At 35.3% G+C, this 26,341-nt stretch overlaps 1 protein-coding gene across 5 annotated transcripts in view; it reads left to right on the top strand.

Moving 5' to 3' along the window:
• DDAH1 (dimethylarginine dimethylaminohydrolase 1) overlaps positions 1 to 26,341 on the top strand; it is a 213,366-nt gene that overhangs the window by 126,937 nt on the left and 60,088 nt on the right. The window contains exon 1 of one of the 5 annotated variants that reach the window (XM_057500386.1): positions 18,159 to 18,304. The exons of the other annotated variants lie outside the window; for them this stretch is intronic. Within the exon in view, the coding sequence (XP_057356369.1) occupies positions 18,302 to 18,304 (3 nt within the window). The 5' untranslated portion in view covers positions 18,159 to 18,301. Of the gene's footprint in view, positions 1 to 18,158; positions 18,305 to 26,341 lie in introns of those variants that run through there. 5 annotated transcript variants of the gene reach the window in all.

Here is a 26,341-nt window from a genome sequence, read left to right as displayed (position 1 = left end):
TTTTGGAACTGCTTAAACAGTGGCTATGCAATTGCCTAGGCAATAAATTAACATTTAATTCACTAAACATGTATTGAGGGGTTTCGAGTGCAAAGACTTATGTGAGGTGCTGCATGACTTTTTAAATCTGTGTAGCATTTCATAGTTTACACAGCACTTTCATATGAATGTTTTCAATGATTTATATAGCAACACTATGGAGTGGCGAGGGCAAATATTATCACCATTTTACAAATGAGGAAATTGAGTCTCAGTGGTGTTGCATAGGACACCAGTAATCGATCTCTTATTCTGGGTTCCAAGGAGACAAGGAATGGAAAAAATATAAAGGGAGAGCTTTTTATGAAAATTAATTATCTTCTGATGGTGATGGTGATGGTGGTAGTGGAAGCTAACATTTAATGAGTTCTCACTGTGTACCAGAAACTGTTCTAAATGCTTCTTTATGTGCGTAGGTTTAATTCTCACAATAGTCCTATGTGGGAGGTGGAGAAATTATCCCTACTAGTGATAAATGTAATGTAAGATGCACTAGGACAGTATTTTTTGTTTTGTTTTGTTTTTTTACTGCTATATCTCCAGCAGTTAGAATAGTGCCTAATACAAAATGGATACTCCATAAATTTTTTTTGAATGAGCCAAAAAATTTTTTCTGAATGTTTTGAATGAATGAATCTCTGCTTTTCAGATAGAGAAACTGAGGAACAGAGTAATTAAACAAAGGTGCTTGACCAAGATCACTTAGCTAAAGGTAATGTAAGATTTGAATTTAGACAGCCTAATCCAGAATCCTTTAAGACCATAGGTATCCTTGTATGAAAGAAAAAAATAATCCACCAACCCAACTAAGTGTATGTGTTTTGGAGGGAAGTTTTTAACTACCTTGGAAAATCATGACAACTTTTCTTATTCTTGGATTTAGGTTCTTGCAAAGAAACATTTAATTGATATAAAATCACAGACTTGATATATAATCCTATATATTGATGGTATTGTGATCAGCTTTAGAAAACAGTTGTTTAACTGGGTATTCTGGTACTTCTGCTTAAGAATACATTCTCTAATTAGATGTGTGATGTTTTACATTTGTGTTGGCCAAGGCATTCATAACAAATGAGAAAAATCTAGCTCTAATTTATCTCTCATAGAAATATAAATGTCTGAGAGATGGTGTGATAAACCATAGATGCTTGAGGTGGGAGAGGAGGAGAGGAAGCAACTGAGTTATCAGAAATTTGCTAGCTTATCAAGATGTACCAGTGAAAATCTAGAACAAAAATAGGACAAGAAGTGGTGGATTGCCTTTGAAAAGTACAAATCTAAAACATACAATCACAAAGTAAAATTTGGGGTTCAAATGAAAGAATTGCAATGTGAAATGTAATACATAACTTATCCAGTAGTTAATATGACATAACAGCTCAACTGGAAATGAACTGTAAAGAAATGCTTAATTTAAAAATGATATTGTATGATTTCAATCATTGAAATATTCAAAGCTTCTTAGCAGAGCCTAAATAAAGGTTTGGGAAAAAGTATATTCTGTCCTACGAACAGCCTGTGATGACAGACTGATGACCATAGTATTTTTCATTATTTTTAGTATAACTAACACAATTCTTACCTCTTTCCTGTATGTTTATTCTTGCTTCTTGTTTTACATGGAGAAATTAGAAAGGAATATCAAAGATAGATTCCTCTTCATTTTGCATTTTTGTTCTAATTATAAAACTAATACATATTTATTGGATAAAATTTGAAAAATATAGAAATATTTTTGAAAATTTTAAAGTTTAGAAATTTCCTTTAGGTAGTCTTTCAGGAACTCAGAAAAATTGACTTGTATTTTCTAATACACCCATGAGAACTAAAAAGGAAGGAGTTAATGGCACTCATTTTTACATTTGATAATATGATGATGCTGGCTAAGGAAAGAAAAAAAATGATGGATTAAAAAAATGCTCACTAGACTATATATCTGCATCTACTAAGATCTTTTCTATACTTATATCTATACATGTATCATGTGTTGATAGATATCAACATAGTTCTTATTTGTACAGAAAAATATGGGTGTGCTAGGTTGCATAAACTATACTACACTCTAGTCTCATTAGTCTCATAGTCTCTTTACCATCTTGATCCCAGTGTTATTAATAACCTTTGAAAACAGAGCAAAACAAAAGCACCAGGCCCAGTTGGTTCATTGGTGAATTCTACCCAACATTTAAGGAAGAAATAACACCAATTCTCCATAATCTGTTCCAGAAAATAGAAGCAGAGGAAACACTTCCTAAATCATTCTATGAGGACATTATTACCCTAATACCAAAACCAGGTAAAGACATTACAAGAAAGGAAAACTACAGGCCAATATCTCTTATGAACATAGATACAAAAATCCCCAACAAAATATGCCAATTGAATCCAGCAATATATAAAAAGAATTATACACCAAAACTGTGTGACATTTATTTCAGGTATGCAAGGATGATTCAGACTTTGAATATCACTCAGTATAATCTACCACATTAACAGGCTATGAAAGGAAAAACATATGATCATATCAATACATGCAGCAAAGGCACTGGACAAAATCCAACACTCAATCATGATAAAAACTCTCAACAAAAACTAGGAATACAGAGGAACCTCCTCAACTTAATAAAGAACATGTACAAAAAACCCTGCATCTGACACATACTGAATGGTGACAACAAAGATGTTTTCCCCCAATGATTGGGAACAAGGCAAAGATGTTCTCTCTTGCCTCTGCTATTCAACAGTGTACTTAATGTCCTAGCTAGAGCAGTAAGACAAGAAAAGGAAATAAAAAATATATAGATTGGTAAGGAAAATTAAAACTGTCCTTTCTTTGCAAATGACATAATTATCTGCATAGGAAAATCCCAAAGAATTGACTAAAAACCAACAACAAGCCAACCCCAAACTCTGCAACTAATAAAGTATAGCAAAGTCTCAAGGCTCAATGTTAACACACAAAAGCTAATTTGCTTAAATACCAGCAATGGACAGTTTGAATTTGAATCAAACAACAACAAAAAAAACAATGCAATTTGCAATAGCACCAAAAAAGAAAGAAAAAATGAAAGGAAGGAACAAAAACTTACACATAAATCTAACAAAATAAATACAGGACCTATATGTGGAAAACTATAAAATTCTGATGAAAAATATCATAGAAGACCTAAATGAGAGATCCCACATTCACGGGTTGGGAGACTCAGTACTGTTAAGATCTTAATCATTCCCTACTTGACCTAACATTTTATGCACTCCCAATAAATATCCCAGCAAGTCATTTTATAGATAAAAATTCATTCCAAAAAACTTAGAGAAAAGAAGATACCTATACTAGCCAACAGAATACTGAATAAGAACAAAGTTGGAGGACTCATTTCAACTAATTTCAAGACCAACTATAAAGCTACAGTAAACAACACAGTATAGTATTTATGAATGAATAGACACATAGATCAATACAGCTGACTGGGAAACCCAGAAATAGGTCCACACAAATAAAAATAGTCAACTGATTTTTTACAAAAGAGCAAAAGTAATTTGTCTTAGTCTGCTTGAACTGCCATTATACAATATCAAAGATTAGGTGGCTTAAACAATAGAAATGTATCTTCTCACAGCTCTGGATGCTGTAAATCTGAGATCAGGATTCTGTATGGTTAAGTTCTAGAGAGGGCTCTCTTCCTGACTTGCAGATGGCCACCTTCTCACTGCATGCTCACATGCCCTTTCCTCGGAGAATGCATGTGGAAGGAAAGAGCAAGGTCTTAGGTGTCTCTTCTTATGAGGGCATTAATCACATTATGAGGGCTCTACTCTCAATGACTTCATCTAAAACTCCAAATACTACCAATTGGGGGATAGGACTTCAACATATGAATTTTGGGGAGACAATTCAGTTCACAGCACCATTAATAAAGGATAAACTTTTCAATAGATTGTGCTGGACCAAATGGATGTCCATAAGCAAAAAACTGAACCTAGCATAGACCTTACACTTTTCATAAACATTAACTCAAAATGGATCATAGATGAAATGGAAAATGTAAAACTATAAAACTTTTTGAAGAAAATATGGGAGAAAAGATAAGTGATCTTGGATTTGGCAACAAGTTTTTAAATACAATGCCAAAAGCATGATCCATGAGAGAAAAATTTGATAAATACACTTAAATAGAATTTGAAATTTCTGCTTTGTGAAAGAAACTGTTAAGAGAATGAGGGATAAGTCACAGATGGGAGAAAATATTTGCAAAACACATACTTAACAAAGAACTGATGTCCAAAATGTACAAAGAATTCTTAAAACCCATTAACAATAAGAAAACAAACTATGCAATTAAAAAGTGGGCAAAAGGTCTAAACAGACTCAACAGTAAAGAAGATACACAGTTGACAAATAAATGTGTGAAAAGGAACTCAACGTCATTTGTCGTTAAGGAACTGCAAGTTAAAATTAAAATGAGATACCATTACCCACCTGTTATTAGAAAGGCTAAAATCCAAGACACTGAATTGCTAGAAAGGATACAAAACAAGAGAAACACTCATTTATTGCTAATAGGAATGTAAAATGGCACGGCCATTTGGGCAGTTTCTTTCAAAGCTAAATATATGTTTACAATGTAATGCAGCAAGCATGCTCCTAGGTATGTATTTGTCCAACTGACTTGAAAACTATGTCCTCACAAAAACTGCATATGAATCTTTATAGCAGGTTTATTCATAATCCCCCAAACCAGAAGCAACCAAAATGCCCTAACATAGATGAACAGACCTTTATATGATACATCCTTATAAAGAACTGTTAATCAGCAATAAGAAGAAATGAACTATAAAGCCATGAAAAGACATGGATGAATCTTAAATGCCATACTGGTAAGTGAAAAAAGCTGGTCTGAAAGCTGCATATTATTATTCCTATTACATGACATTCTGGAAAAGGCAAAATTTTAATGACAGTGAAAACATCAGTGGTTGCCAGGGGGTCAAGAAGAGAGAAGAAGTGTTGAATACATGAAACACAGGGGATTTTGTGGAGCAGTGAAACTGTTCTGTATGATACTGTAATTATAGATACATGACACTATGCATTTGTCAAAACCCATTACAACACAAGCAGTAAACTTCAATGTATGCAGACTTTTTAAAAAGTCATTTAGGAAGTTTGGAGTCCCAGCATGGAAGCAGAAAGTGATTAAAAACAATCTAACTACATTACAAGATATGAAACAACCTCATTGAAGCTAATGATATGTGTAACTTTGGAAATGAGTAGTATCCATAAGATTAAAAGCAAAAGAAATGGTACAAAGGCCTTATGCTGTAGTTGATAAAATTGTTTCCCTTGGAGATAGGTATGGGTTAATGATTCTGACATTGCTCTGCAGATGTACTGGAACTGAACATTTAAGTAATGGTTGGCAGATGGTGGAAGTTAGGATTCTCACTGTTGGAGTGAGAGTTTACTGATGAGCAAAAAAAGCTAGAATGATCCCTATGGTAACAGAATAGAACTAGAGACATCAGTATGAATTCTTACTTAGCTTAATATAAATACAGGTGGTTACATATATAAATACTTATGGATATGTGTATATACATGGGTTAATTGATGCAAATGCATTTCTTGCTCTATCAGCTGAGAAGACCTAGAAATAACAACACCCCAGCAGCGACGTGCACATCCAGCACCCAGGTCTTGGTGTCTGACACCATTTTCCAATAAAAGGAACCGAGACTCCATGGAGAAATAGCATTTTAAGACTAGATCAGGAAATAACCCAAGATGAGCCTGGAGCATCTTACAGCGCCAAACAGTAAGGAAGTACTTTAAAAGGCACACACAATGATGGAGTATGTCAAATGGATACAAGAGCCTGTTGAAAGAGCTCTCAGTGGCTGAATGTGGAACAACTTGAGCAACAAAGTAAATAAAGTGAATTTAAAAAGTAAATAAAGTATAAACTATTGGATTAAAACCCAAAGTATAAAATGAATGTCCTTGAGTCCATACTGGTATAAATAAATGACTGGATAAATACATGTGGGAGAAAAGGCAAATGTCCCAAGCAGAAGAATTGCAAACTTATGTAGAGATTCCACCCTCAAGGAGACAGAATAAAACTTCCCACATCTTAAGTGTGGCTGCACTTCCTTCCAAAGGTACTGTGTGGAAAGAGTGGGGCGAGTAACTTCATAGGGGAGAAACCTGACCAACACTGTCAGCCAGGCAATCAAGGTCTGGCTGGCTTCTTCCGTCCTGACCTGTGATCTGTGCTCCATTTACTCACCTCTGACTTCGGTTGTGGGGTAAGAAGCGCAGCATGGCACAGATGGCAACCCCAGTGCTTCAACCACCTGACCCAGGAACCAACCCAGAAGGGCCAGGAAGGCCCAGGGACTGTGGGAGTTGTGTTGAAAGTGTAAGCAGTAGCATTTCTGAGCAGAGAATGTGTTTTCCAGCATCTGAAGAAATGGTACATTTTCCGGGCTGCTTGAGTGAGAACTGGAAACTTAGACACCTTTGTTGACTACTCTGAAAACTCAGGCATTTAACTGAAATAAGGAAATGAAATATTAAAACCCTATGAAATGTGAGATCTTCCCCCAATATTTGGCCCATGAATTGTGTTCCACCAAATTTTAGATCATAAAGTTCCCCCATTCCAGACCCAACTAAGGGTCTTTCACTTTCTGTTCCTATAAATTATAAACCCCAGATGTGTCAAATTATGTAATGAAAATCATACAAAAAGAAATTTGTTTTTTAAGAAACTTCATAAATTTCTTGTTTAAGTGGTCTCTTATTTTAATGGGACAGAAGAAAAATTAACCTTTCATGCTTTCACTTTTTTCCACTCAGAAGGGAGACGCTAAATTGTTTAGGCAAAAGGAAAGTGCTTTACTCAGGCCAATTTTTTGAACAGAGTCGGTCCAGTTGCTGAGATAAGGCTCTTGCTGAATCAAATGTGTGTTTTTGTATTTGGTGTTGGATCTTATCTGCCTGCAGCAGCAGTAAGCTTAATAACAAATGAGGTTCAAAGAGATGAAGCTGCTATTTCAGCCTCTTACCTAGTGTTTTCAAAAAAGCTCTGTAGAGTTGGTCATGATGCCCCTCCTAATCAAACTCTTTGAAAGCTTATCTTCTGCCACCATTTCCTTCAGTCTTTCCGCAAGGCAACCATTATTTGTGATCATTAGTAGAATGGTATGTGGCATGTAAATATACTTAATAGTTAAATTTCTAAGACATTGTTTAAGACCATCTTTTAATGAATTTCAGCATGACATGACTTTTTATTTTTGTTTTGCACTTAAGAGTATTCTGCAATTATTCTTCACACATTGCAGTTGACATCTTAAATTTGTTCTTCAATTCACCAGAGTAAGGCTTTTATAGTGCACATAAGTTAAATAGGTGTCATTTGGGGGTGTAGATGATAGATTGTTTTGTTTTATTTGTGTCTGATAATTCTGCAGAAAGATGCTACCTATTACAGGGAGTGTTTTGTATATGTGAAGGTTGATAAAGAGGAGTAGGTTGGTAAAGAGTTGGCTTAAATTCTCAGAAAATATGATTGGACTTCTCAGTCTACTAAGCTGTGAGAGTGATCAGGGACCCTACCTTGAGAAAAGCACCAGTCAGTATTTGGAAGCTCAGAGGGTGGTAATGTTGGGAATGAGTTTGACATGATGGGAGGGATGGGGACCAAAATTCCTAGAACACAAGCCTTTTGAGCCCACTTGCCTCTCTGTGAATGGGGCCCTTGACCACAGGCAGGGCTTCCCTCTCCTCCGCTCTCACCTGCCTGGCAGAGGACTGACCCAGCCTGCCAGGAGGCAGCTGTCTTTGGCCACAGTCAGTTCTGGCAGCATGCTCCACACAGCCTTCCAGCCCTGTCAGCTTGGCTATGGAGGCCTCAGATTTCACCTCCAAGTGCAGACAGAGTCCCTTCACTAAAATCAGATTTTTTTCACCTGGTAATTTGATCATTTTGTGAGTTGGTGAGTTTCATCTATAAAAATTGTCTTCTGGAATATAAAATACTGTGTTTTCTTACATAGAGTTTGATGTAGGAACACTACCTAGTAAAAGCTACTGAGAGAACATTGGTTAAAAACACTGGTTAAACTGTCTGATCCACTCCAGGTCTGACCACACTAAACTCTTTTTTTTTTTTCCAGTAATTAGAGGTTTCTATTTTTAAACTTAATATCATTTTGGAATGTTATTACTATGAGCATTTCCCTACAGATAATCAAACTAATCAGGTACTATTTGTAGAAGGAAATCAAAATCACAGTCACAAAAAGACTATGATAACAACAGTGACTTTCTTAAAGTAAAAAATTCAAAGATGTATTGTTTCTTCATGACTTGAAGTAAATTTTGTGTAAGTATGTCCTCATATAAGCAAACTCAAAACTCAGAAGTATTCCTAGCAATGAAGATTGACTTAGGAATTGTTTTATTTGTTTTACTAAGGCTTTCATGATATAATTTATTTAAGTAGATAATTCCTATGGTAGGATTCAGGTAGAATTTGATTTATTTAAAATGCAGCTCACATATGACTTTTTAAATTATTGAAAAACACATTATACATTCAGAAGTGTTATAAAGCACATATGTTATAAACATAACTAATTAGCTTAAAGAAAAATAATAAAATTCACACTTGAGTATTACACAGATTAAGAAATCAAAATTCAGAAGGCCCTTGGACACCTCTCCTCACAGTCCTCCCCACGGAAGTAACTACTCATCTGAATTTTATGTTGACAGATTCCCTTGTTTTTCTTTATAATTTAACCACCCACATATTTTTCTCCAAAATAATAGTGTTCAGTTTTGTCTATTTTTGAACTTGACATAAATAGAATCATACTTTATATTTTTTGTGTGACTTCTTTTGCTTAACATTATAGTTTACTGTACTCTAGTGTCTGAATATATCCAATTTATTCATTCATTTCACTGCTGATTTACATTTGAGTTGTTTATCATTTTTTGCTATTATAATGAGCAATCCTGCAGTTGATAGTCTCAAACATGTCTATGTTTAAGAAATTCTCTTAGGTAGATACTTAGTAGTAGATCTGGGTTATAAGGTATACATAATCTTAAGTAATACCAAAATGTTTTCTAGAGGGATTGTTCTTATGTTTCTGCAAGCAATGGATGAATGCGCCCATTGCATCACATTTCCTCCAACATTTGATATTACTTGATTTTAATTTTTCCAGTGTACTGAGTATGAAATAGTGTCCCATTGTGATATTCATTTTTATTTCCCTGATTACTAGTAAGATTGAATATCTTTTCATATGTTTGTGGACAATTTGTGTTTTCATTCAGTCAACAAATACTGTTTGAGTTCCTTTCCTATACCAAGCACTCTTTGGGTTTCTCTTCCACCTCTTTGAAATATCTGTACCTATCAATTGCCCATTTTTCCACTGAGTTGTTTTCCCTTTTCAAAGGAATTCTTTTTATGTTTTGGAAACATCTTCTGTTGGTTATATGTTTTGCAAATATCTCCAAGTTTGTGGCTTGCCTTTTTACTCTATAGTTTTTTTTTTCCTGTGAACACAAGCTCTTCATTTTATTGTGGTCAGATACTTTTTTTACATAGTCTTTTAAAAGCTTTAGAGTTTTATCTTTCAAATTTAAGACCTTACTTCCATTTGAAATGTATTCTTATGTTTTGTATGAAGAAGGGATCCAATTTCTTTCTTTTTATTTTTTCTCTCATATGGAGAACTAACCCATCTGACATCATTATTGAATGATCTCTCCTTTACCTACTCATCTACAATGACCTCTTTTCCATGGGTCATGCCCCCATGTATAAGTATGGGTCTGTTTCTGGGTTCTCCCTTCTATTTCATTGCTCTATTTGTTTCTATGTCAGTTTCACTGCACCATTGTGCTAGTTGCTCATCATAAGAAGAAAAGGGAAATAATTATTTTGGAAGTTAAATGCACAGTGCCTGACACATAAGTACTCAGTAGATGTCATCTACTATCATTTTAGTAGGGAACACATTTTAATATGTTGTTTTAAACAGTATCTGAAACTCTGTAGACAATTATTAAACATTCAGTACAAATAACGACTTCTTGCATTTGATCTGAGTTAATCTGGCTGTGAGAGACTTAAGAAATACACATAATTACTCACTGTCTTTGCACTCTTTTGAAGCATGTAGGGTAAAAGATGAATTCTAGATACTTTACTCATACTCAGCAGTCTCTTAGAAAGGCTAAATGAAGGAGGCTGGACTTAGTGTTCTTTGTCCTTTTAAATTGAGTTTTGGAAGAGAAAATGATATGAAAAAATAAGCATATTTGGGGAAGATTTTCAGTGATAAACAGCAAGAGCATCCAGTTTTCTCCACCTTGCTTCTATTCTGTATTTTGCTTATGTTAAACCACCTCAGAATCCTTATAAGATAAGCCCATTTATTTGATGAAGGAGAGGGAAGTGCCACATTTTAACTGTTTCTGAAAGAAATGTTCTTTGCTCTGTTGGTCTTGGACTTCCACAAAATACTTGATTCCAGATGTTAAATTGTTTTTTCAGAAGCCTTGTTCAAGTGCCAGAGCATTAGACTTTTGAAGGCATTTCCAAACCCCAGCTGATTATCACAACACACAGGAATCCAAACTTTCAAAGCTCAGCTTGGCTCTGAAGTGTATCAGCAGCTGCAGAAAATATGTGCAAAGACACAGGTTCACAAGATTGGGATCCAGTGTCCTTATATGGTAAAACTATAAGTAAATTTCCTTTACATCCTGGTTATTTGAGATTTAGTTCAGTTGTTTAAAGGGCACTAAGTTTCCCTGATCCCATCAAAAATAACTGTAGCTCAGTAGTAGTAATAGTCATGTAGCAAGGTGGTATGTTGGTTCTATTATGTAATACTCTAAATTTTTAAAAAATTCTTTAATTTTATTAATTCTTCTACCAAAGTATTCACAATGATGAAGTTATTTTATAATTTACACCAGCCTTATATTCCAGAACACATTAACAAAGTAATCTTCCCTCAAGTTGTTTTGTGCACATTCACTATGTGTACTCTTCCTGAGGCAGCTTCATCATTTCCTAGGGAACCAACTTTGTGCTTTCCCAAGAATGGTGAGAAATTCCCCTCCATCCCCCTTGTCACCCTCCAGCTGATGGCAGAGGGATCAACAGATGCCTTAATATGATGAGGGTAGGAAGAGATGAGATTAGGAGAGCACCAAAGGGGTACTTTTGAGCTACATCTCACCAATTAATAGTGAAGAAAGGGGAAGACTTTTTTAGATGGGTGAAATGACTAAGCAAATGCACAGAGGCATTAATGTCAAAAGACTGTAAACTCTTGCCCTGAGTGAAGGGAACAGTGTGGCTTATTAAGAGGGGAAACAATTGGTAGAAGTTCCTAAAAGGTGAAATTCAGTGTTTTCTAACAGCAGACTGATTATCCTCTTGTTTATGTGTATCATTTAACAAATAACATTAGATCATCAAATGTACATGGTAAACTCCACTCTCAACAAACTGTTGTCAGGTAGAGTTCAATTACAGAGATGGTTAACAGTAAATGGGAGGCCTTCCCAGGCCTTAAAATTTTTTAAATTAATTTAAAATATATATTCTATTTGCTACCACTGGCACTAGGCTTGGAAATTGGTAAATGCAGGAATTTAAAAATCATTCCAATTCTCCCCTACATTCTACACATAAATTCTACATTGGCGGGATAATTTAGAAGGAAGTCCTGATAATATCAGTGCAGAAAATTTCTCTAGGCCTGGGTAGGATAGACGTTCTGCTTTCATCCCTTCTAATTCCTTTTCCAGCTATTGATTGGCCTCTACTGTTCTGAGAGAGAGGTGTCAGCTGATCTCTCTCAAGTTTTAAGATGCCTCCCTTTCAGAGTGGAAGCCAGCATGACTAGAATACTTCTAAGGAATCCTCAGCAGCAGTCTCCACGGGGAGCCTCAGAATGTTAGGGAAACAGAACGTTTACCCTCAGACGGCTCAGCAGTTGCCATCAAGGCAGCTATCAGGAACTACAGATGTCTCTTTCACAGTCTTTATTTTTAGAGCCCAATAGAATTAATTGTCTGCTGCCCTGGCATCTGAATCTAGACAGATGTACACTGAGAAGCCATTTTGCTAAGGCTGGAATCCAGAAATGAAAGACGCAGTGACAGCACAGTGTAACAATCAACACAGCATCAGTCCCCCCCATCAGAGCTGACATTTACTTTGTCAGGCCAAGGAGCATCCTACTTAAAGGCACGTCTGTTATCTTTCTAATAGTTTTCCCAGGTACATCAAGTCTTCTCTTTGTCCTACTTGACATTAGCCCGTGTAGTTTGTTTTTAAAATCTTATTCTAAGCTACTTATTGCAGTGGTTCCAGATTCTTAATTTAAACAATTATTTGTTCTAGCTCCTCTAACTACTTTGTGAAGGTAACTATTTTTAAAATCATGCCGAAACAATGAAAAAGTCAAACCTACCTTTCTTTAGGCAACAATTTTGTTCTGAAAAACTGAAACATTCAATTCAGACAATCATAACAATTTATTGCTATTCCGTAGAATCCTGCCTCTTTGTCAGACTGTTGGTCTGTTTCATGGATGATAGTGTCTGAATATTTCCACGTGCCCTGCGGTGGTTTTTGTGAAGCTGTGATGGCTTGTGGGTTAGAGAAGTACTGGCTGGTCTGGGCCTCTGCCAGGCACTCAGTCACAGAATCTGTGTAGAGTTGGGTCTTGAGACTCACCTCAGCCCCATGGATGAGCTATTCCACCTACAAAGCCCCATCACCCTTTCGATGCTGACAGTCTCCCTCCCTCAGCAGAGTGCCTGCTCCTCATTGGTCCACATTCCCCGAGTGTTACACCAGAAGCAAGGGGATTTTTCTCATTGATTTTCTTGCTTTGGTGTTCCATCAGAGAAGCAAAGACTTAATTACTTATGAAATAAAGTTAAGTACAATTGAAAATCAAAATATTCTCGGAACTAGGTCATGTTTACCACTGCAAAATTATCTTTAAAATGTAATCAGGATGAAATCATATCTAGTACCTAAACCTAAAAATATTCAATATTAATCTCATTTTCCCTTTTCTTTAAATGAGATAAATATTAATATTTAAGGAAATTTCTTCAGGTCTACTTTTTCCATAATCTCCATTATTATTTACATAAGGACAATTGTTGTGATTACAGTAGGCATTGGATCTGCCTGGTTAACTTTAAGCCCAACTACTCAGGTAGGGATGAAGACTAGTGGAGCAATGACTCATGACTGATAGCTTACGCTTTTATAAAAACTTTAGCATAGGACCCTTGAAATTAGTTTTAACCAACAAGTAGCTTTTCCTGTAAACCATGTTGAAAGCTGGTATATGCATTACAGATGATGCTGTTTCAGCATGAAATGCCATTATAGAGGTGAATGCAAACTGCTTTGGGAGCAAAGAAGTAAATACCTGCTGTTGGAGTTAAGTGGTCTTTCACAGAAGAGGCGGTATTTGCACTGGGTCTAAAATAATGATAGGAATTTCAGGTGGAGAAGGATGAAGGGTATTTTAGGCCATATGTGATAAAGCATAGAGGTGTAACAGATCTCTACAGAACAGTAGGCATTTGATGTGACTAGAACTTAAAGTGACAGAAAAAATTGAGAGGTTACAAAATGCCAAGGTGAGATGATTATTCTTTGTCCTGTATTGTAGTTGAATGGAAAATTATAAAATTGTTTCATCATGGCAGTGATGTCATCAGATCTTGATGTTTGGGGATATCTTTGTATGGATCAAACCACTGGGCTTTGGGAAACCACTTATGGGCTCCTGCAAGTTTATACCAGAAATGCTGAGTCTCACCCACAATGATTATGGGAATGGAGAAGAGGAGATAAAGTTGGAGGGTACTTAGAGCTGGGCCGTTAGCTCCCTGAGGGCTAGGGACCATGTGTGTCTTATTCACTTTTTCCCCATAAAGCTGTCTGTACATGTGTGATCCTTGATTTGACATGTCCCTTTCTTTCAAGATCCCCATCCTTTCCACTTTACCACTCGGTTTTTACTAGTTGGTCCAAATTGTCCAGTGTACCAAGCCCACTCATGGCTTCTGCTTCTCTTAGATATGAGGAATTGTCATCAGTGAAGTAAAAAATTAAACTAAATATCCTCACTTATTTGTACTTTTTCATGTATTTCTGTTTCATTCTGTTTGCCCATTTAACTTATGCTGGAAGGACAGCTGCATATTTAGGGGATGTGTGTAATGTACTGCATTTCAGAAAGCAAGGTACATATTATGAAGTATTCTTTCACAATTTTTAAATGAAGTAGATTTATATGTGCATGTATATGGTAACATTTCCAAGAAGTGTTTTTTTTAAAAAAGCAACTTGTAGGACAATATGACAATATAGTAAACAAAAAACCCACAATCTAAATTATATATTTATATGTATTTATGTAATTGTGTAGATACCCAGAAAGTACTATTAAAGAGAATACTCCTATTGATAACTGTGGTTACCTCTGAGAGAAAGACTAGAAGTAGAGGAAGGATCACTTAGTTAATCTTTATTGTTTCAATATTTTATGCAAAAAAGGTGTGAGAAAAGAGAGGAGATGGAGGCGAAAGAGGAAGATTGAAGTAAAGCAGCCAAAACGAGAGTTCTTCCAAGGCAGAAGATTCCTTGTTCTGTGCCTGTGTTTAATAAGAGCAAAAAAAAATGAGAAGTATGTTTTGTCTGACACTGTGCAGAAAGGATTTGGTTTCATGAATTCTTTTTATTATTGCTGCTGAAGTTGTGATTGGTGAAGTAATACAATGGATCTAATACCCAATTTTAAACTACAAAATCTGTATTGTAGACCTGGACCTCCCTGTAAATAGATATGAACTCAAGCAAACTACAGAAATTCCATGTTCATCATCTTCCAGCTTCCAGTAGGAGAAATAATACCCCTAAAAAGGTTTTTGGGGAGACAAATGACAGATGTAAGCAGAAGAACTGAACTCCTTTGAATTTTATATAAACATAAGATAGGTTGTTCTGGTATAATTCCTGCATATATATGCATACACTGACAGATACTAGGTATCAGTTGCATAATATTTATCAACTTTAAATATGCAAATTATTACTTAGGGTAATCTTGCATAATCCTTGAATCAATATTACAAAAACTAGCAATCAATTCTTTCAGTTTCAGATTTCAAAAAGCCTCTTTGAGATTTAAATTGCATCAGCAACCATTATTTTCAACGCTTAAAAAGTGGCAAGAGATCTCTAATTAATAGCAGCTATGGTCTAATTAGATGAAAATGATCATCTAAGAAAGTCTATCGATTGTAACGAAAGCAAGATATAATTCAAGAGTATTTCCAGATGCCAGTGAATTGCTGGAAAGCTGCAAGTTTAACTTTCTGCTCTGATAGAGTTTTAAAAGAGGTCAGAGTACATTTTACATAGTGTCTAGCAATGTGAGTTTATTCAGACCTTTTGGCAGACATTCCTGCACACTCAAGCTACATCAATGAATCATCCATTGTTGGCCAGCTCCACTCCCAGTTGCTAAGAGATTTCTCAGGCATACTGAGGCTTCATTCTACATGGTCTGTAAAAAGGGCAAAATGTATTAAAGTTTAAAATGTCTCATCTTTGTTAAGTTAGTAATTAAAACTTTGCACAGAACTTTAATACTGGGACAATGGGAAAGTCAGTGTGCAGTTAAGGCTTTCTACTTGGGAAAATACGGAAGAAAACTTCCTGTCCATAACTGAGAAATATGTGCAGAGGAAATGGAAACATTAAAGAGGACACAGACACCAAAAACAAAAACTCAACTAGGAAAGTCTAAACTCTTTTAAGGGAATATAATGTGTGTTTGTTCTTATATGTTTCAAATGAAGGTTTTATTTTTATTAAATATATTCTAATTTTCATAATTTCTCTTTGAGCCATAAATATCTCCTTTATAAATGAACATGTTATTTTAAAGCTTTGATATACTTTTTAAATGTAAGAATAAGAAAACTACCATAAAAGAATGTAACATAATTTTTTTCAGCTTGCTCTTTATAATGTGTAAAGTACAATATGTTTTGTATGTATCCCTCCTGAATATATTCAGTTTTAAAATATATAATATTTTATTGGTGTTCTTTTTCGGTTTGGTGATGATTTCCCATTACTGAGAATCCTATAATGTATCATAGAAGTTAAAGTTTCATTTTGATGAAAGGAAAGGGACAATTTGGACTACAAATTTAAAAAGAGAAAGAGAGCATAACAAAACTTAAAAACAAAGTATTATTAAAGTTATTAGATTTCAGAGTAAAATCCCATTCCATAAATCTCTCATGAGGATGAAGGTTTGAGATGGAATGTGGGCTTTGAAGTTGAACAGACCTAGGTTACAATCCTATCTTTCGTGTTCTAGACGGTGTGACCTTGAGCAAGTTATTCACCTTTTGGGGGCCCTAACTTCCCCATTGCTAACATAATGTGGTAATGCACACCACCACACAGCCAGGGGCTGTTATGGGATTCAACTGAGATAACATCACAGCCCTGGCATATAGTGGGTCCTGGATAAATACTAGTTCTCAGCTTCTCTGAAGTTGTTGGAGGCTAATATCAATGCGCTCTTCAATGCTCACAACCACACCTTGTTTGTTTTAAGTCAGCAAAATTAACGTGTGTTTTACTTCTAATTTCAACAGAGATGTATTCAGGTGAATAGGCGGGAACATTCATCTCATGTTGGGGAGTGTGGGATAAAAGTGTATGGAAGAGTATTATTTCTTGCAAAGAAAAAAAAACATTTGTGATTCTTGGCTTCTTGCCTCCCCTCTCTCTATGAGGTCCTCCCTTTCTTGTTGTGGATCCTACCTTCTTTCAAGACCACTATTTCAATGTGCCATCTCCAATTTATAATGCACTGCCATAAAGCAGGACTTAATGGAGGGCACTCTGCTTGCAGCTGTGGACCAAGGATTGCCCTAACCAAATGCAGAACCGGGAATGAACTGCACCTTAGTCCTGGCCCTGTTCTGTTGATCCTTAACATTAGTTTTTAAGACTTTAAATCAAGCTTACACAAAAATATGGAGTGACTCTATTTATATATTTAAGCTTCCTGACACCTGTGTTTGTTTAGAGGAAATATCTGCATGTCTGTACTAACAATTCAATGATGAACACCATTTATAGAACCAAGTACATTATTTTTACAGTAAGATTTTTAACATCAGGGAAAAATCAGATCTTTTTCTCAGGTGTTTGACTATTTCCCTCTGTAGTCTTAGATACAGTTTAAGCCTTGTTTCTTTTAGGTAATCTTTGTTATTCTAGACTGTACACCAAATGGAAGCAAACCCATTTGGCCTATCTAGTGAGTTACACTGAAGAGAACTGTTAGCATCTCCGCTTTCAGAATAATGTGATGTGGAAGCTGTATAGAACTGATGAGGATTTGGTAGCCCCTGCATAAAAAAAGAGAAGGCATTGTGTAATGTAATGGTGGTATCAACAAAAGAGCGTGTCAGTCCTTGCCAGGAAAAGATGAAACAGTAGAAAATGACGGAGGATGGAATCCTCAGGCTTTCTTAGGGCAGATTGTAGAGTAGGTCATTCCCTGGCAAAAAAAAAAAAAAAAAAAAAAAACCCAAAGGGACTAAGTTCAGCTTTAATGCCCTAAAAAAACAATGTTTCCCCAAAATAAAGAAAATCAGCATAAACTGACAAATTGCAGTGGTATTACTCAATAAGAGCACTACTCTTGTGGCTTCCTGTTAGACTTTTACTTTGCAACTATAATTTTTCTATAATTCAACTTTAGAGAGAGAAGGTGGGGAGGGAGGGAAAGAGAGAGAATTTCCCTCACTTTCTAAATCATGGCTCAGTAGTGTGTTATAAAACCCCAAGAACGGAAAAGCCATTACATGGAATATAAAGAAATACTTGAGTCTACAATATCATTGAACTCTTGGATTCAGTTTCAGCAGACATGCTCTGTATTCCCAGAAGAGTCTGGAAAATGAACTTCTATTTTTTTCTGTCTGGAGTTGCAGTTAGTGTTATTATTTGCTCCATGGCTCAATCTGGGTCAGACTGTTCTGCAGTAACACAGGTGGATGTTAAAACAGGGAGTCTGTTGAAAAGATTGCGGAGGAACTGTTTCCCTAAAGCAGTTTTGGATGGCAGTTTGATGGCAGTCAGCTATGGTAAGGACAAATGAAGCTTAGTAGTACCTTGTAGAATGTGGTCTTGCTGGGTTTGTCACCTGCAGGACCATGGGCCAAAGTTTCATGTATAATGGGTCATTAGGACCTAGTGGTATCCTCAGAGTGGATCCTAGAAATGGATATCACTGAATTCTTAATACTTATGAATTGTAATGTTGCTCTGCATTTTTCTTATTTGCTTTTGCTTTATTTGTGAAATACAATATGCAGTTCTTTAAAGAAAATTCCATAAACCATTTTTTTCCCTTTCGTGTGGGCTTTAAAATATTCTAGAAATTTACTGTTAAAATCTAGTCACAGAAAGATTTCTTATATGGTAAAAGTAGCAGGAGAAAGATAGTTGTGATTTAAGATAACAGCATTTGTTTTTGTATTAATGAAAGTATTTTATTATCAGTGGTTATGTTATTAAAATGTAACATGTAGATTTTGCAAAGAGTACAACATGTCTCCATTTGTAAGCAATCACACAAGGGAAACTTTATTTTATGTGTTCTACCCATTGAATTATTTTTCTAGTAAATAGCTTGACATACAATAGAAACATCCATTTATTTTGACAACTATTTTAAATTACAGATTAATGGTCCAAAATAAAATTTAAACTGATTTAATACATAATTCAGCATGAGTGGGAAAATAGATCTTTTTTCCAATCGGATGATAGATACAATTTTTTTTCTTTTGCGAATAACTTATTTTTCTCTTAATAAGTTTAGGATGTGCCTGAACCACAGCCAACATTAAGAATCCCTTTGTTCAGAAGTGCTGAATGGTATATTAACCAAAGAACGATTTAGGGGTTGAAAAATAGATTACTATTTCAGTTTCTGACTTTAGACTATTTTTAAAGTAAAATACTGAGAGTCCCAATTGAAAAATTGCAAATGCTCCAGGACACTGTGCCTGGAAATAAGATTCCTGAGTAGTAGAGCTTGGGGACGTTTAGGTGGCCCTTGCAGAAATGATCTGTCATGTACATTTCAAGTACAGTGTGTCTTGCACGTTTTAAATGTTTCTTCTCAGATTTTTCTTGGATGTAACTATTCTATTTTGTTTTACTTCTGTCCTATAATTCTTTTTGGTAAACCCAGGAGTTTACATGTCTAAGGGGAAAATTCTCTCAAACTTGCTATCATTACTTTCCAGCTCAATCCCTAGGAGGCCCTAGGGAGGGTCGCAACCCACTGCCAACTCACACAGATCCCTTCTTATCACTTTGAACAGACACTCTTCCATGGGAGCATGGCTTTCTTAAGAGAGCAGGTATCCGTTGAGGTTAAACTAATATTTTTGGAGCAAAAATGAGAATTCTGAGAAGATTTTTATAGTCAATTGTGTTCTCTAGAAATGAAACTGAGGGTAAGCTATATTTGCCAGAAAATTCACAAAGCACTTTTGTTTTCTTGGTATTTGTAACTGAAATTACAGATTTCAGAAGAAAATATCAAATTAATCTCAGCCTAAAGCAATGTGAGAAATTCACATAAACTGTCTTTTAAAAATACTGTGTCTATAAAAAAATTTGGAAAGCAGTCTCATTTGCTGTTGGATGAAAGACTGATTGAGGGGGAAAAAAAATTCATACTTAGACCCTGGCTGGAAGAGAGAAATAAGAGGTGAGTTTCTAAAAGATTACTCTTTTAAGATATTTAAAGAGAACTTTTTAAAGGTGCAAACTTTTAAATATGGTGCAAACATATTTAAAAAGAACTTGGTGCAAAACAGTTTATGAAAATGTTTTCTTTCAAATAAGATACTAACGGTGCTTTGTAAAAAAATTTACATTTAGTATCTGATTCTACAGCTAAGTGATAAGAATTTTAAAATAGCTCAAAATCTGCTTCTCAAAATTCATGGCAAAATTACATTTCAGCTTCATTATAACCTGCTTTCCTTAAAGTAAATATTAACCATGTACTTCTGTGTATGCTGCTAAAACTATCTTTAATATTTCTAATTTATTTAGTCATTTTATTGTGCTCCCAGAAAATGAATAAATCCAAGTAAAAAGGTGTCATATATAATGGAAGATTTCACTTCTAATGAATTTCAGGTTTTCATAGTAATTTCCCTTCTCTGGAGTTCTAGCTCTTAGAAAAATGAAACATTTCTGTCATTTTATTGTTAGACTGTGTCAGCACAGCATAACTACTTTTAAATATTCAAAGGCAGTTTCTACATAGCACCAAAATTTACTGATGAAAGAGAGTGTCAGTCTAGTGTACTCAGAATTGTTCACTTTTGTTCTGACATTGTATAGATAAAGATTTAGGAACCCCAGGCGTTTGCTTACCACATCTTTGAAGAGTATAATCACATTGTGCATGTAGATCATATCTGTGCTTACATTTTTATGTTTTTCATTTATACATCATCATGCTGCAGAAAATATGTAAAACAGCTTAGTAGGATAGAATATGAGGTAGAATCAATCAAAATATGAATAAAGGAAGAAAATAAGAACAATTACCATCACGTAGAGCCACAAATGTAGTTAATGCTATGCATGATCTACACACTATTACAGGTGGGTCACAGATTCCACTCTAACCTTTCTTACTGCCAGGAGTAAGAGGCAAACCTGGTAGGTGTTTCAGCCTACTGGGACCAAATCAGGTACTGAAGAGAAGTGAAAAGTGTTTTTACTACTAAGCTCAAAATTTCTTCTTCGAGACCCCATGTGGACAAGTGTATGATGATATAAATAGCTTCATCTATCACATTTCTATAGTAGGTCAACTCATTTGTATCACAGTAGGCAAATTTTTAATTCAGTTGTACATTTTAGAATTTCTGGAAGAGTAAATAGTGTTCTTCAGGCAATCCTCCCTAATTGTTTTTGATAAATAGTGCCAATGAGCCCAAAATTTTATTATGAAAAAGTGTCTGGGATATAGCAAAACAAGGTCAACATTTTCCAAAGAAAAAATCTTTGGGTCTACTAGCACAGGTAGATTTTTTTTTAAAGTGGGCCTTTACGACTTCACAGTTCTGTTCCTTAAAGAGGACTGACATAGATGCAATCTCATAATCTCAAAAAAAGAAAAAAAGTAAAGTCCTATATCTGCACTCTTCATGACAAAAATAAAATCTCAACAAAATATGTATTGAACTTGAGTAATGTTGTTTCCTTGCATTGTCTCCAAGGTGAACTATTTGAGAGTGCAGCACTGAGGCAACAGAATAATTTAATTTTCCCCAGATTACTTATAAGACATAAAACAATAAAATAACTGTTGTTTTAGGATTTTTGAATTTTAGTCTCTTTTTTTTTTTTGGTTATTAGTAGCTAGTAAGTTTGTTTTATCAGGCCATTCATAGAGAGAAAATAAATCAAATCAGAATTCCTAGCTTTCTGCTATCTATAGCAGAAGAACAAGCACCTATTTTATCCAAAAACATGTAGGATCCTCTCTCGCCCAAGTAAAATATTGCACGTGGAGCATGAGAGTTAGGGAACCTTTATTTCTTTTCATCATGTTTCCTTAAAGGGGACCATTGTACTGAGCAATGCTGGTCCTTTGATCCATGGCAGGAAGTCACGAATCTTGTTGGTCAACCAAATTTTTGAGTGGATTGGCAGGTCACTTTGCCTCAAAAATAGGAAACAGGTTCCATCATTTTCTCCTTATTCAGCAGAGCATACCCTGCCCTTCTGTTTTCTAGTTGCGAAAGCCCACTTTTTTAAAAATCTATGTGCCCTAGTAGACCCAAAGATTTTTTTCTTAGGAAAATCTTGGCCACTTTTTACTATATCCAAGCCACTTTTTCATAATAAAGTTTTGGGTTCATTGGCACTATTTATCAAAAACTATCAGGGAGGATTGTCTGAAACAGAGGAATTGTCTTAGGACAGTTTGGTGGAGTAAAGAAAGGTCCAGTTGGGTTTTAAAGTCAGATCCATCCTGCTTACAGATCAGTCTGTGTTCAGTTGTGACTGCAAGGTAGGAGACCTTGCCAGTTCTTCAATTTGTCTATTACTAAGGGATCCTGGATAAAGCTGATACTGATCTTCATTTGTCCTGTGCGTCTTCCTTATTTAGCCATGGCATGGTGGGAAGGGCTAAGAGATTGGCATCCCTAACTGTTGGAGAATAGGTCAAGGACATTGGGGCAGGATTGGGCTTGACCTAACATAAAAGACTAAGACAGGATGTTCCTTACTGTCCTTTGACTTCAGATACAAAATTAACTAATTTCTTTTTTCTATGATAAGTAATAAAAGTATTTCTGTTTTTTTATTAGAATTTAAGAGTTCTAGAAATTTCAAGTTTGATTACATGCTTTTGCCATTACCACTGAACTATATTAGCATAACTGTAATGTTTGGTATTTTACTCATGGTGATCCCAAAGCCTGAAATTCCCTCCCTGACTCTCCCTGCTTCCTTTCTCCTTTTGAGGGGCTAATTCCAGCTCCATCTAGAACATGAGTTCAAGGAGTTCATTTTAATCATTCTTGTATCATATCTTTCAATCATCTCTTATTCATTCATTCATTTCCCCCACCAAGAAAAACATGTTAATGTTGCCTATTTGGTAGGCACTGTGCCAGGTCTCATAATGGTGTAGCCATAGACATGAGAGCAGAGATACCTCCCTCACAGAGCTCACAGTCTCTGGTGGAGACCCCCATGACAGGAGGATTTCAACTAAGTAACTAAAGCATTGAGCACAGGGCCTGACACAGCATCAGCCACTCAGCACATGTCTGCTCAGTGGATGAATAAATCAGCAGTAATGGAAGTGGCATATAGTCAGTGCTCTGGAGTTTTTTGTATGGATTATCTGGGCTCCCAGGCTAAACTTTAATAGGTAGTAAGTATAATATGTAGTGAACATTTACTATGGTTAAGCACCATGCTAAGTGCTGTATATATCCCATTTTATTCATCATGACAACCCTGTCAGGTAAAAATGACTTTTGATGTCCATTTTACAAATGAGGAAACTAAGGCTCAAAGTATAAGTAACTTTATCAATCTGCTAGCAACTAGAAGAACAAGGATTTGAATGAAGCTGTTCAATAAAGTTTGTGAACTAAGGATTTTGTTGTACAGCCTCTCAGGGGTTATCTGTTTGAATTCCTTTCAGTGAATCATAGACCAGTGGGACCTTAACAAAGAAGCCATCTGTTAGTAAAGAAACCAAATATTCTCACTGAAAGATGACAAAACGTAGCTTCATCAGTAGAGTGAAAGTGACTCTTCTTGTTTGTTACTTTTCAGAGTCATTGATTGTACTAAAGTCATAGTATCTACTAGGATTTTCCTGAATGGCACATCCAGATGGATTAAAAAGGAAATGCCTATGGATTCTTATAATGAAATTCCTATGAATTTTTTAATATTAAATGTTATACTTTACTAAGGGACCTAATGATTCTGGGCAACACATTAAGAAATGCAATAAGGGAGAAAAAGTGAAGCAAATTAAATGTTTTTTTTCTCCCATGCTTCCAGTTTCATTTCTAAGGAAAAATAGTGAACATGGGTTAAAATTATTTTACTATGATTAGTTTTCTTTCTGCTATTTGGATTACTTCTGTAATCTCATAATTTATGATTTCACTATCTTTATATAACTCATATTATTAGAGCTGGTATTCAAGAGGTACTATTTTTTCCTTAACAATAGTAGTAATAGTAGCAATAGCTAAAATTGAGAGTTTGCTATGTATCAGGCACTGTTCTAAGGCTTTTACAAGCATTGTTTCATTTGTTCATCACAACAACCTTATGAGACAGTCACTACTATCTCTACCTTAACTAGGATCCAAAATTTGGACAGGTTGAGTCATATATCGCTCATGGTCAAGGAATGAAAAGTTGGAGCAGTTGAGTATTATATCAAGGTCACACAAGTAGCAGGTGGTTGATTTTATACTCAAAATGGGATCTAGCTGATTCCAATGAACTCTGTTATTCTCCTATACCACCTCCTTGTGAGGCTGACCTAACTGCTGTGACCTTGTGGTCTAAACATATAGATGTTCCAGTAGCAAGATGATTTGAAAAAGAAAAAGACTGGCACATTTTCCAATTTAATAATATTCTTCTAAAATGTGTTTCAAAATGAAATAGTACCCCTAAAAGAAAATTATTGAAGACCACAGTTATTAAGATAAAATTTAGTACCTATTTACTAATCATTTTTTCTCTTCTAAGATATTCCTGGTTTTCTTCCCAGACCTAAATGGAATGTTTTTTCCCAAGACATTCTGAATTTGGTTTTGCTTCAGGTTAGGAAAACTCCTTCAATGTAGCTATGGTTCCATGCTTACAGCTACTTTATTCTGTACTGATGGCTTTGCTCTTTCAGCAAAGATGTTCTGGCCTGTCAGTCAAGGTTGTCTTATTCAGAAGCTTAAATAAATATTGCAAACAAGAAGAGGAAAAGAATCAGCAGCAATTATTAATTGTGATTCTGGGTCTCTGTTAATTTTAATACAATGGCTAAGTTTACTTATTAATCACATTGCTACAGGTCCATCTCCTAAACACAATCCAGAAGCAGACTGTTGTATAGTTACAAATAGCAACCTAATTAGCTTCCAAGCTCTATTAGAGTTAATAACTATGTCAGAGCATTGCATTTGAAGTAACATTTAAATAAATCCTAATAGAGTTTTATCACATTTACTGCCTGCTCCCTCTCATGCCAACATTATCAAAACATCAAGAATCATTATTCTCAATCTTACAGAAGTTTTTCTAGACCACCCATATATTTGTTATAGGGAAAGATGTTGGTCCTCATTGTTTTATTGAGAAAATGCAGTCATATGAGTCATGAGACATTATATAATGTTATCACAGAGGTTGTCAGGGAAGCAAAGTAATAATGCTTAAGTGTACAGGCTTGAGCCTTCCACTTCAACCTGCAAAAGCTTCCAGGAATTTCCCTTGGCTGTAAACAGAAAACTGAACCAATTGTATGAAACAACTGTTTTCAGACAGTGTGCAACAGGAAGTAGAGGACTGTGATCCCTGAGGGAAAAAAACATATGCAGTAAAATTTAAAATTGCCCCAGCTTACTGACTGAAGGCAGTTTCCAGGCCACAGAGGAGGGAAAGAGAACAGAGCCTAGTGGACTTGCTGAGTTTAAAGGACATCAGAGTTTGGGGAGACCAAGATGATAAAAATTGCAGGATAGAGTACTGGAGATGAGAGAGATTCATAGAAAGAGCATCCTAGAAATCCACAAAATTGTTTTTTCAGCCTTTGGCTGAAAATCTGTCTGTGCTTGCGTAAGAGGAACTGCCTAAGACTGGAGAAAGAACCACTAGGAAATAGGCCAAACAATTCCCAGAATTCACATATATATATGGGAATAGCTCATATTCCCATTAGCCAGAATGGAGAGTTCTCAAAATACACAGGGTACTGGGTAGAACCTCAGAATAGCCATACCTTGTTACTGAGGGGGATTCAACACTAGAATAAAGATTGCTTTGGAATCACCATAACAATGCCTGAAAGTTATCCTCAAAAGGCTCAAACTGATCTGAAAGTCATTTAACTATGTGTCAAAACAAAAGCTGACACTCTAAAGAAATACAATAAAATGTAGCACCCAATGAACCCAATGATGTAATGTTTACATGTCCAGAGTCTAAGACAAAAAAAGTCATGTGAAGAAGCAGGAAAATATGACCCATTTTCAGGAAAAAAATTAATTCAATAGAAAGAGACATGTAAATGATAGAGATGATGGAAGTAGTAGTAAAAATCTTAAAACAGATATCATAAAATCTCATAAATATGCTTAAGTATGTAAAGGAAAACTCAGAAAGACATGAAAGATTTAAAAAGTTGAATGAAATTCCTATAAATGAAAAAAATCTTAATTTAACAAGAGATTAGACACTATAGAAAAAAAGATCAGTGGCTCTAAAGACATTGCAATGAAAACTTTCAAAATGAAACACAAGAGTGAAAAAAAAATGAAAACAACAACAAAAAAGGCACTTGGAGGTGGAGAGAGAACCAAAAAAATAATTGAATTATTAAT

The sequence above is a fragment of the Manis pentadactyla genome, chromosome 4 (genome assembly GCF_030020395.1).
Source record: "Manis pentadactyla isolate mManPen7 chromosome 4, mManPen7.hap1, whole genome shotgun sequence".
Classification (NCBI taxonomy): Eukaryota; Metazoa; Chordata; class Mammalia; order Pholidota; family Manidae; genus Manis; species Manis pentadactyla.
Note: the sequence above shows the minus strand (reverse complement) of the source record. Positions and strands in the feature narration are given on the sequence as shown.